General features: G+C 47.6%; 1 protein-coding gene across 1 annotated transcript in view; it reads right to left on the bottom strand.

Annotated features, from left to right (window-relative positions):
* IARS2 (isoleucyl-tRNA synthetase 2, mitochondrial) overlaps window positions 1-12,883 on the bottom strand; it is a 349,183-nt gene that overhangs the window by 196,284 nt on the left and 140,016 nt on the right. Inside the window, exons 10-11 of the mRNA XM_063919433.1 lie at window positions 6,032-6,122; window positions 3,655-3,806 (exon numbers count right to left, since the gene is read on the bottom strand). Coding sequence (XP_063775503.1) covers window positions 3,655-3,806; window positions 6,032-6,122 — 243 coding nt within the window. The remainder of the gene's footprint in view (window positions 1-3,654; window positions 3,807-6,031; window positions 6,123-12,883) is intronic.

Raw genomic sequence — 12,883 nt, 5'->3', positions numbered from 1 at the left:
TTTTGGTTTTCATCATTTCCGGATTAGAGCTATGGCTGGATCCTGCCAAAGTTCAAGCTATTCGTGACTGGTCAGTCCCACGACTCTCAAAGGAATTCAACGCTTCCTTGGCTACACCAATTTCTTCAGGAAATGTATTTAAGAGTTACTCCACCTTGGTCGCACCCATCACGACACTAACGCCTAAAGGAGCGTATCCCTCGAATTGGACTCCAGAAGCTGCTAAAGCCTTCCTCGGATTGAAACAAGACTACACGTCTGCTTCCATTCTTCGTCAACCTGACCTTAATCGTCCATTTCTCGTGGAGGTGGATGCTTCCACAGAGGCAGTTGGGGCTGTTTTATCCCAAGTTTTGAAGGACAAGAAGGTCCATCCATGTGGTTATTTTTCTCGAAGATTCCTGCCTGCTGAAAAAAACTACGCCATCGGGAAACAGGAATTACTAGCCATTAAGTCAGCATTCGAAGAATGGAGATATCTTAAAAGGAGCTCAACATCCCATCACAGTATACACCGATCATAAAAATCTTCTTTATCTTCAAACAGCTCAATGGCTCAATCCACGGCAAGCAAGATGGGCTCTCTTTTTCACCCGGTTTAACTTCAAGCTCAATTATCGCCCAGGATCTTTGAATAAGAAAGCTAATGCCCCCTCCAGGTCCTTCAATTCTTCTAAATACAATGACCTAAAAAGTGAACAAGCTATTGTAAGTCCAACATCTTTCTTAACGACTCAGATTTCTTCAGTTCCTGTACCCCGCCTGGAAAAACATTTGTTTCCCCAAATCTCCGGAAACGGCTATTAACTTGGGATCATGCTTCATCTTTTATGGGTCACCCTGGGGTCTGCAAGACTCTTGAATTCATTCAACGGTCCTACTGGTGACCACGTCTTAGAACTGACGTTCAAGAATTTGTAGCCACTTGTCCTAAATGCGCCCAACACAAAAATCCCAAGGGCCCGCCACCTGGTCTGCTACATCCGTTATCCATTCCCGAAAAGCCTTGGACCCATATCTCGATGGATTTTATACCTGAGTTACCCCCGTCGAAGGGACAAAATACCATCTGGGTAGTGGTGGATAGATTTTCAAAAATGGCGCATTTCATTCCTCTAACAGGACTGCCCTCAGCCCCGGTACTTGCCAAATTATTCATCTCCGAGATCTTAAAGCTGCATGGTCTTCCTTTAGAAATCGTTTCGAATCGGGGCACGCAATTTGTGGCCAAATTTTGGAAAACACTTTGTTGTTCCCTAAGCATCAAACTGAATCATTCTTCAGCATATCATCCTCAGTCAGATGATCAACAGTAAGAGTAAATCAAGTTCTTGAAACCTTTTTTTCGTTTATATACTTCCGCTTGACAAGATGATGTCGCTCATAATAATTTCTTTCATTCATCTTCTAAATCCACGCCGTTTTAGGTCAACTATGGTTTCCATCCGCGAGTACCAGAATTTCAACCTCTTCCAACTCAGGGAGTGCCAGCAGCTGACTTAGTTCTCAAGCAACTTTCTAAGATTTGGACTCAAGTACGCAAGTCTTTAGTTAAAACTTTCATACGTTATAAATCCTTTGCTGATAGAAGAAGAAAGGCAGTGCCCAGTTACAAGGTGGGGGAACAAGTCTGGATATCTACTCGCAATCCCAAGTTCAAAGTACCCTCCATGAAATTTGTGCCCAGGTACACTGGTCCTTTTCCTATAGAAAGAGTGCTTAATCCTGTGTCTTATAAAGTCAAACTGCGGTCTTCCTTCAAGATACCTAATGCCTTTCACATATCACCTCTGAAGCCTTTGATTCTCAACATATTTTGTACAGCCTTGCCTAAACCTCCTAATATTTGCAATTTACAAGATTAAAAATTTGAGGTTAAAGAAATTCTAGACTCTCGTCATCGTTATGGACAGCTTCAATATCTTCTTGACTGGAAAGGGTATGGACCAGAGGAGAGGTCTTGGGTTTTCGCTGAGGATGTCCATGCTCCAAGGTTAATTCAGAACTTTCAGTCCAAAAATCCTAACAAAGCTCGAAGGTGTTCGGAGACCACACTCAGAGTGAGGGGTATGGTCACACAGTGGGCGCTTACCGCCGTGGGTCCAGGGATCCGTCCTCTGCCGGTGCAGCTGCCTGTGGTGCCCTGTGGCCGCACAGGGATGCGGCTGGGTCGGCGGCGGGAGTGACGGCTTCCGGAGGCTAGAGGGAGGACCTAGTGGCCTGCAGTTTTCTGGCGTGTCTGCAGTGCTGGGAGCGGCCATGTTGGAGACCAAGGGCATCACCAATGAGCGTGATGGGTGAGTGCCAGCCAATCCTGTTTTCCTGCTGCCTATAAATAGTCTGGGATTATAGCATTCTGTGCCAGTGCTTTGTTGTGGTTACTCTGTGCCTTAGCTCTGTGCTCCCGCAGTTTGTTCTGTGCGTCTCTTGTTAATTGGTCCCGTAAGGCTTTCCGAGTTCTCAGCCGACTCTCTCTGCACAACGCTTGACAGCTCTCCAGTGCGCGGTCACGGTCAACCGCTCTCCCACCGCGGCCTTCGGATTCCGAAGGATTCTCGCGGTGGTACGCCAGCTTCAGCATGTGCTCTTCATTCCCGTCTTCGCATCATCCTGAAACCAGTCTTCAGTTCTTCATTCACGTCTTCGCATCATCCTGCAACCAGTCTTCACAGTTCTTCATTCACGTCTTCGCATCATCCTGCAACCAGTCTTCACAGTTCCACATTCACGTTTTCACATCATCCGGCTAACAGTTTTAACAGTTCTTCAGCCTCGCCTTCGCATCACTCAACAATTCAACTTCACAGTTCTTCAGTCTCGTCTTTATATCAACCTAAGTATATTCCTCACAGTACTTCAATCTCGGCCTTGTATCATTCAGTCACTTCATTCCCTGCAGTTTCCCAATCCTGAACGAATTAGTCTCAGTCTTCCCACAGTCTCATTCTGATCTGTTATCCTTAATAAATACAGATGGGTCCACGGTTATCTTGACTAGTTTTCTGCGCCTAGGCACAACATGATTTATTAGCATAAACCCTTCATCTATTGTTCTCAACTGCAATACAATAAAGAGAACAATACAGCAGGGGATTAAGTCCGACTGGCCAGTCTCAGTTAATCCTATTAAAGGTCAAGATAAATGTGGACCCATCTGTATATGAAAAGGAATTATCTTCGTCCTCCTTGTTTCCAGCACTCAGGGGCATCTGCTCCTTTGGTTGGTCAGAGTCCAACGGATCCACAAACACAGCCTGCTCTGACATACAGTTGACAGATCCCCCCATTAATGAAAATGCCACCTATTAATATACCAGGACCCAGTGATTTCATTGAGATAATAGCTCCTAGTGATCGCCTACATTCGTACTGAAGTGCACACGTCACCCACACTCCAAGCAGACAAACATTTTATGGGCTAAATTAATGAAAAGGAGTCAGGCAAAACTCCGGCAATGTCATTGGCTTTTACTAATCTGACTGAATCATCATCCAAAATGTCTGCCGTCAGTGTGCGCAGGTGACAGGAGCATGTTTGTGCAGGATCTCATACTTATACAGACTGAATCCTTCTGGAGAACTTAGGGTCTGGTACATTTCTGGATGTTACTGTACCTGTTCCATATGATGCATTACACTAACTCTGATCTTTACCTGAGCTTTGTCCTTGATGTTGGCGGTATTGACAAACCACTGCTGACTGGCGCGGATGATGAGCGGCTTCTTCGTCCTCCAGTCATATGGGTAACTGTGCACATAGCTCTCCTCCTTTATCAGGTTCTTGGTAGCGAGTAACATCTGTATGACTGTGGAGAGTATGGGAGTTTAAAGGACAATCAAACACACCCTGTTGCCTTGCTAGGTATCTTTATATCTTTATATGTACAGAAAATGGAAGAGCAGACAACATGGTATAGTACAACATGGAATATTCCAAAGTATATATGCTTTACTTTTATCAATAATAAATGAGATTCAGGCCTCAGTGTGTGTCCATCTCTCTCTGTCCTACAGGCCTCAGTGTGTGTCCATCTCTCTCTGTCCTACAGGCCTCAGTGTGTGTCCATCTCTCTCTGTCCTACAGGCCTCAGTGTGTGTCAATCTCTCTCTGTCCTACAGGCCTCAGTGTGTGTCCATCTCTCTCTGTCCTACAGGCCTCAGTGTGTGTCCATCTCTCTCTGTCCTACAGGCCTCAGTGTGTGTCCATCTCTCTCTGTCCAACAGGCCTCAGTGTGTGTCCATCTCTCTCTGTCCTACAGGCCCCAGTGTGTGTCCATCTCTCTCTGTCCTACAGGCCCCAGTGTGTGTACATCTCTCTCTGTCCTACAGGCCTCTGTGTGTGTCCATCTCTCTCTGTCCTACAGGCCTCAGTGTGTGTCCATCTCTCTCTGTCCTACAGGCCTCAGTGTGTGTCCATCTCTCACTGTCCTACAGGTCTCAGTGTGTCTCCATCTCCCTCTGTCCTACAGGCCTGTGTGTCTCTCCATCTCTTTCTGTCCTAGAGGCCTCAGTGTGTCTCCATCTATCTTTCTGTCCTACAGATCTCTGTGTGTCTCCATCTCTCTCTGTCCTACAGGCCTCAATGTGTCTCCATATCTCTCTGTCCTACAGGCCTCAGTGTGTCCATCTATCTCTGTCCTACAGGTCTCAGTGAGTATCCAACTCTTTGTCCTACAGGCCACTGTGTATCTCCAGCTCTCTCTGTCCTATAGGCCAGTGTATCTCCATCTCTCTCTGTCCTACAGGCCTCAGTGTGTCTACATCTGTCTCTGTCCTACAGGCCTCCGTGAGTCTCCATCTCTCTCTGTCCTACAGGCCTCTGTGTGTGTTCATCTCTCTCTGTCCTACAGGCCTCTGTGTGTGTGTCCATCTCTCTCTGTCCTACAGGCCTCAGTGTGTGTCCATCTCTCACTGTCCTACAGGTCTCAGTGTGTCTCCATCTCCCTCTGTCCTACAGGCCTGTGTGTCTCTCCATCTCTTTCTGTCCTAGAGGCCTCAGTGTGTCTCCATCTATCTTTCTGTCCTACAGATCTCTGTGTGTCTCCATCTCTCTCTGTCCTACAGGCCTCAATGTGTCTCCATCTCTCTCTGTCCTACAGGCCTCTGTGTGTTTCCATCTCCCTCTGTCCTACAGGCCTCAATGTGTCTCCATCTCTCTGTCCTACAGGTCTCAATGCGTGTCCATCTCTCTCTGTCCTACAGGCCTCAGTGTGTCCATCTATCTCTGTCCTACAGGTCTCAGTGAGTGTCCAACTCGTTGTCCTACAGGCCACTGTGTATCTCCAGCTCTCTCTGTCCTATAGGCCAGTGTGTCTCCATCTCTCTCTGTCCTACAGACCTCAGTGTGTCCATCTCCCTCTGTACTACAGGTCTCAGGGTATCTACATCTCTCTCTGTCCTACAGACCCCAGTGTGTCTCCATCTGTCTCTGTCCTACAGGCCTCTGTGTGTGTGTCTCCATCTCCCTCTGTCCTACAGGCCTCAATGTGTCTCCATCTCTCTGTCCTACAGGTCTCAATGCGTGTCCATCTCTCTCTGTCCTACAGGCCTCAGTGTGTCAATCTCCCTCTGTCCTACAGGCCTCAGTGTGTCCATCTTCCTCTGTCCTACAGACCTTAGTGTGTCCAGCTCTCTCTGTCCTACAGGTCTCAGCGTGTCTCCAGCTCTCTCTGTCCTACAGGTCTCAGTGTCTCTCCAGCTCTCTCTGTCCTACAGGTCTCAGTGTCTCTCCAGCTCTCTCTGTCCTACAGGCCTCAGTGTGTCCATCTCTCTCTGTCCTACAAGTCTCTTTGTGTGTCCATCTCCCTCTATCCTACAGGCCTCTGCGTGTGTCCATCTATCTCAGTCCTATGGGCCTTAGAGCTCTTGGACTGTAGTTTAACTATACACACCTACACCATAATACTATGTATATTAGCTGCCCTGGCGTGCCTCGTATGCCATTTATCACCATATACTGCTTTATGATTCTATAGAAGAGTCTGAACTGTCGTCTCTGCAGAACATGAACAATGTGTTACATAGCACATACCAGCATCATTTCCAGCTTCTAGCACTGCTTTATGTTCCAGATCAGCCCCGGCTCCAGAGGTAAAGCAGCCAGATTCATCTACCAGACAGTCCTTTAAGGTAGAAAAAGAGGAAGAAGAAAAATATACTGCATGAAAAGAAAGCTAAACTAACGACTATATAATAAAGACATCACCCTGATGTGCCCCTTCCTAGTCTCTTACTGTACTATACATCCATCTATCTTCCTGATGCCAACTACCGCCTGTACTGCTTGGAGGCAGTCCAGTCCTCACATGGGTCTATCAGCTTGTGCTGCTTGGAGGCAGTCCAGTACTCACATGGGTGTATCAGCTTGTACTGCTTGGAGGCAGTCCAGTACTCACATGGGTCTATCAGCTTGTACTGCTTGGGGGCAGACCCATACTCACATGGGTGTATCAGCTTGTACGGCTTGGAGGCAGTCCAGTACTCACATGGGTCTATCAGCTTGTACTGCTTGGAGGCAGTCCCGTTCTCACATGGGTGTATCAGCTTGTGCTGCTTGGAGGCAGTCCAGTACTCACATGGGTGTATCAGCTTGTACTGCTTGGGGGCAGACCCATACTCACATGGGTTTATCAGCTTGTACGGCTTGGAGGCATTCCCGTACTCACATGGGTGTATCAGCTTGTACGGCTTGGAGGCAGTCCAGTACTCACATGGGTGTATCAGCTTGTACGGCTTGGAGGCAGTCCCGTACTCACATGGGTGTATCAGCTTGTACGGCTTGGAGGCAGTCCAGTACTCACATGGGTGTATCAGCTTGTACGGCTTGGAGGCAATCCCGTACTCACATAGGTGTATCAGCTTGTACTGCTTGGGGGCAGTCCCGTACTCACATGGGTGTATCAGCTTGTACGGCTTGGAGGCAGTCCCGTACTCGCATGTGTGTATCTGCTTGTACGGCTTGGAGGCAGTCCCGTACTCGCATGGGTGTATCAGCTTGTAATCCTTGGGGGCAGTCCCGTAGTCACATGGGTGTATCAGCTTGTACGGCTTGGAGGCAGTCCCATAGTCACATGGGGTATCAGCTTGTACTGCTCGGAGGCAGTCCCGTACTCGTATGGGTGTATCAGCTTGTACGGCTTGGAGGCAGTCCCGTACTCACATGGGTGTATCAGCTTGTACTGCTTGGAAACAGTCCCGTACTCACATGGGTGTATCAGCTTGTACTGCTTGAAGGCAGTCCCGTAGTCACATGGGTGTATCAGCTTGTACGGCTTGGAGGCAGTCCTGTACTCACATGGGTGTATCAGCTTGTACTGCTTGGAGGCAGTCCCGTACTCACATGGGTGTATCAGCTTGTACTGCTTGGAGGCAGTCCCGTACTCACATGGGTGTATCAGATTGTACAGCTTGGGGGCAGTCCCGTAGTCACATGGGTGTATCAGCTTGTACTGCTTGGAGGCAGTCCCGTAGTCACATGGGTGTATCAGCTTGTACTGCTTGGAGGCAGTCCCGTACTCACATGGGTGTATCAGCTTGTACGGCTTGGAGGCAGTCCCGTACTCACATGGGTGTATCAGCTTGTACTGCTTGGAGGCAGTCCCGTACTCACATGGGTGTATCAGATTGTACGGCTTGGGGGCAGTCCCGTACTCACATGGGTGTATCAGATTGTACTGCTTGGAGGCAGTCCATTACTCACATGGGTTTATCAGCTTGTACTACAGTCTTCCTTCAATTAACTCATGACATGGGCTTTAGGGGGAGTTCTACGCCTACGCCAAATGTGCTGGATTCTTCGGGAACCCAGGGTCTCCATCTGCCTTACCAAACTGTGGGCCGACAAACTCTAGAACCGCTTTCCCATTGTCACTTGGAAGATGCCTTTCCAGAATGAACCATTCTATTGTTTATTATATATCTGTAGCTATATAGTAACACTGTTATCGCAATTAGTGGAAGCAGATACGGATCACGCGTCTGACGGTGTCAGATGGTGTTCTGCGTCACTTCCACAGCATAAGTTGTTCGACATATTTTATCCATATCCACATCAGGCGTCCGCATAACTTAGAAAAAGACTACACAGGTTCATCTAAGTGGAAAATGGATTTTCCTCATTGATCATTAGAAAGCTTGCGCCTCGTCTCCGCACCCTATTATTGCATCGCTCGTATATTACATCTGCGCTGAGATTTCTTATGAGGACCTCAAGGGATTCTCATTGCTTCAAATGTCATCTACCTTAAGCAAACACATATCATTGTAATTATGTGGGGTTGTGCGGATGTTCAGAAGTTTTGGTCACTTTTACAATCATATATTGCTGATAAATTGGGAATACCGTTTAGAATTATCACTGAATGGGCTATGTGGGACATATATCCGGCTTCGATGAGGTCTAATTTGCCATTCTGTCTAAATGGATAATATCGGATATCCTTACTTCAAGCCCTCTTAATACCTCGGGTCTCCTATCTATTCCACAACCATTGGTTAGAGATGGCAACTAATAAATAAAGTAGAAAAAGGAGAGTTATGGTAGACTTACCATTGTTAACTCTCTTTCTGCGTTCCACAGGAAAACATTGGGGTGTAGAGTGGATCTTGATCCAGAGGCACCAACAAGCTAAAGCTTTAGGCTGTCCCAGGATGCACTGGGTCCTCCTCTATTTATCCCCACCTCCAGGCACTGGAGCTCAGTATCGTTAACCAGTCAAATGCAGGAGCAGGCAAGAGAGAAGGCAGATGTTAGTCACATAGAACCACATTCTCTCGAAAGGAGAAAGGACCAGCGGCTAATGCCATACAAACCCATAGAAGCTAGGTGCGTCAGGGTGGGCGCCCTGTTGAACCCAATGTACCTTGCAGAAAGAGTGTTAACCATGACAAGTCTACCATAACTCTCCTTTTCTGCAGCAGGATACATTGGTTTCCCCAGGAGAACATCGGGGATGTCCTAAAGCAGTTCCTCAAGGGAGGGGACGCGCCTTAGCGGGCACAAGAACCCGGCGTCCAAAAAAAGCATCCTGGGCGGCGGAAATATCAAAGGCATAGAACCTAATAAATGTGTTCAAAGAGGACCACGTAGCCGCCTTGCATTATTGTTTTGCGGACATGCCACGGCAGGCCGCCCTAGAAGGTAAAACAGACCCACTAGAATAGGCTTGAATAGCAGCAGGAGCTGGAAGCCCAGCCTGCGCATAAGCTTGTGCAATCACCATTCTAACCCATCTGGCCAAAGTTTGCTTATTCGGAAACCAAACAGTACAAAAAGGGAATCTGACCTCCTGATAGAGGCAGTCCTCTCCACAGAAATACGGAGAGCCCATACCACATCCAAAGACCGTTCTTTGGAAGACAAGCCTGAAGAGATAAAGGCCAGAACCACAATCTCTTTGTTAAGGTGAAAAGGTGACACCACCTTAGGCAAATAATCCGATCGTGTTAGCAGAACTGCCGGTCACTGTGAAAAATCAAAGAGGGTGAACGACAGGACAAAACACTTAAGTCCGATACCCGTCTTGCAGAGGCAATAGCCAGCAAAAACAGGACCTTGGCCGTGAGCCATTTAAAGTCCACCGTCTCAAGTGGTTCAAAATGGAGACTCTTGCAGGGCCCTTTAGTACAACAGTCAAATGCCATGGAGCCACAGGAGGGACATAGGGAGGCTGAATCCTAAGTATGCCCTGAGTGAAAGGATAAACGTCAGGTATAGACGCAATTTTCCTCTGAAACCATACAGACAAGACAGATATGTGAACCTTGAGGGAGGCTAGATGAAGACCTAGGTCAAGGCCTCGTTGCAGAAAAGCCAGGATTCTGGATGTTCTGAATCTGTATGCATCCTAATTCTTATTTGCACACCAGGTGAAGTAAGAATTCCAGGCTCTATAAAAATCCGGGCAGATGCAGCTTTGCGGGCTTTCAACATAGTCTGAATAACCGCCTCTGAAAATCCTTTGGCCCTCAAGAGTGATGCTTCAAAAGCCACACCGTCAAAGTCAGTCTAGCCAGGTCTAAGTAAAGACAAGGGCCCTGTACGAGAATGTACGGGCGCTGCGGAAGTAAATGGAGTCTCTCTGTCGACAGACCCTGCAGGTCTGAGAACCAATTTCTTAGAGGCCACGCTGGAGCGACTAGAAGTAGTATTCTTCCTTCTTGTTTGAACTTCCGTAGTACCCTGGGCAGGAGTGACATGTAGGGCAGCCAAAAGTTCCATGGAATTGCCAGTGCGTCCATGAACGCTGCTTGAGAAACCCTGGTCCTTGATCCGAAGATAGGCACCTTGTGATTGTATTGAGACGCCATGAGGTCTTCGTCTGGTAGGCCCCATCTGTCCACTAGGAGTTGAAAGACTTCCGGATGAAGACTCCATTCTCCGGCATGCACGTCCTGGTGACTGAGGAAATCCACTTCCCAGTTTAGGACACTTGGTATGAACACAGCCGATATGGCTGGCAGATGGCGTTCTGCCCAACAAAGGATTTTTGACACTTCCATCATTGCCATGTGGCTTCGTTTGCCACCTTGATGTTTATGTATGCCACCGTGGTGGCGATGTCTGACCGTACTTGAACATGTCTGTTCTGTACCAGGGGCAGAGTGAGAGATAGTGCATTGTACACCACCCTCAACTCCAGAATGTTTATAGGGAGGAGTGATTCCTCCTTGGTCCAGCAACCCTGAAACGAGTGTTGCTCCAACACCACACCCCATCCACTGAGACTGCTGTCTGTTGTCAGCAGGACCCAGTCGGGATCCAGAAGGGACGGCCCCTGTTTAATAGCTGGTCCTGTAGCCACCAAGTCTGCGACAGACGAACCTCCGGAGTTAAAGTGATCATCTAGATCTGATCCGATGAGGTTGGCCGTCCCATTCGGAAAGGTTTAACCTCTGTAATCGGCCGGAATGAAATTGAGCGTACTCTACTATGTCGAATGCCGACACCATCAGGCCAAGTACTTGCATCGCTAAATGTATCGACACTTTGGGGCGACAAAAGAAGGATTTTACCCTGTCCTGAAGAATCAGGACCTTTTCTGGAGAGAGAAACAGCCTTTGACTGTGTGCGTTCAGAAGTGCCCCCAGGTGCCCCATGCTCTGAGCTGGGACCAGCGAGGACTTTTTCCAACCAATAAGCCAACGGTGGGCATGCAGGAAAGTTACCATCAGCTGCAGATGACTGAGGACATTGTGGGAATTTACCAGAATCAGCAGGTCGTCCAGATACGGCAGGATACTGATCTCCTGGCGACGGAGATGGGATGTCATCACGGCCATGACTTTGGTGAAGATCCGAGGAGCCGTGGCCAGTCCAAATGGTAGAGCCTGGAACTGATAATGTAGGTTGCCAAAGCAAACCGCAGAAAGTGCTGGTGACACATGGCAATAGGTATATGCAGGTATGCATTCTGTATATCCAGGGAAACCATATACTGTAGTCTCCGGGTTCCATAGCCAGTACAATTGAGCGCAGTGTTTCCATACAAAACCTGGGCACTCTCACGAACTTGTTCAGGGATTTGATGTGGAGTATAGGCCGGAATGACACATTTGTTTTTGGAACTAGAAACAGGGTCGAGTAATAACCTCTGCCTCTCTTAGACAGAGGTACCGGCACTACCACTCCTATACTCAGGAGAGAACTGACACTTGTTTGCAAAGCTTATGCCTTTAACAGATCCGAAGGTAGAAAAGTAGTGCAAAACTGCCGAGGAGGACGTCTCTTGAAAGAGACAGCGTACCCATGAAAGACAACTTCCAGCACCCATGTGTCTGAAGTGGTCTTTAACCAGACCTGGGTGAGCTGCAGAAGTCGGCCTTCCACCCTGGGGACCCCAGGGGGAAGCCCGCTCTGTCATGCAGCAGGCTTGTCTTGTCTAGAAGCAGGCTGAAAGGTTGCCCAAGATTGTTTAGTTTAGTGGTTGTTACAAGGTGGGTTAAGTTTAAGGAGACCCAAATGGGTGGATTCCCAGAAAAGTAGTTCAACAAACAACTTGAATACAGCAATCACATCAGCATACTCGGAAGCCTCGCCCTCTGCGTCTAGAGGCTGAGCTATATTCAGATCATCCTGGCACTTCTGCAGTCAATGTTCATCCAGGCTGTCTAGGCTGCTTTAACATTGACAATTTTTATTTTATATAGGCTGGAGAACTCCTGAGTAAGCTTATTACATACAGTGGGGCAAAAAAGTATTTGGACAGCCACCGATTGTGCAAGTTGACCCACTTAAAAAGATGAGAGAGGTCTGTAATTTCCATTATAGGTACACTACAACTGTGAGAGACAGAATGTGGAAGAAAGAAAAAAAAAACATAGGAAATCACATTGTATGATTTGTAAACAATTTACTTGTATATTCTTGTGGAAAATAAATATTTGGACACCTACCAAGCAGCAAGATTTCTGGTTCTCACAGACCTGTTATTTCTTCTTTAAGAAGCTCTTCTATCCTCCACTTGTTACCTGTATTAATGGCACCTGTTTGAACTGGTTGTCTGTATAAAAGACACCTGTCCACACCCTCAAACAGACTGCTACCTCTCCACCATGGCCAAGATCAGAGAGCTGTCTAAGTACACTATGGACAAAATTGTAGAGTCGCACAAGGCTGGGATGAGCTACTCGACAATAGGCAAGCAGCTTGGTGAGAAGAGATCAAGTGTTGGCGCAATTATTAAAAAATAGAAGAAATACAAGATCACTGATAATCTCCCTCGACCTGGGGCTCCATGCAAGATCTCATCTCATGGGGTATCAATGATCTTGAGAGCAGTGAGGAATCAGGCCAGAACTACATGGGGGGACCTGGTCAATGACTTCAATAGAGGTGGGACCACAGTCACAAAGGTTACCATTAGTAACACACTATGTCGTCATG

The sequence above is a fragment of the Pseudophryne corroboree genome, chromosome 4, assembly GCF_028390025.1.
Source record: "Pseudophryne corroboree isolate aPseCor3 chromosome 4, aPseCor3.hap2, whole genome shotgun sequence".
Taxonomy (NCBI): domain Eukaryota; kingdom Metazoa; phylum Chordata; class Amphibia; order Anura; family Myobatrachidae; genus Pseudophryne; species Pseudophryne corroboree.
This window is presented reverse-complemented; position numbering and strand designations above follow the sequence as displayed.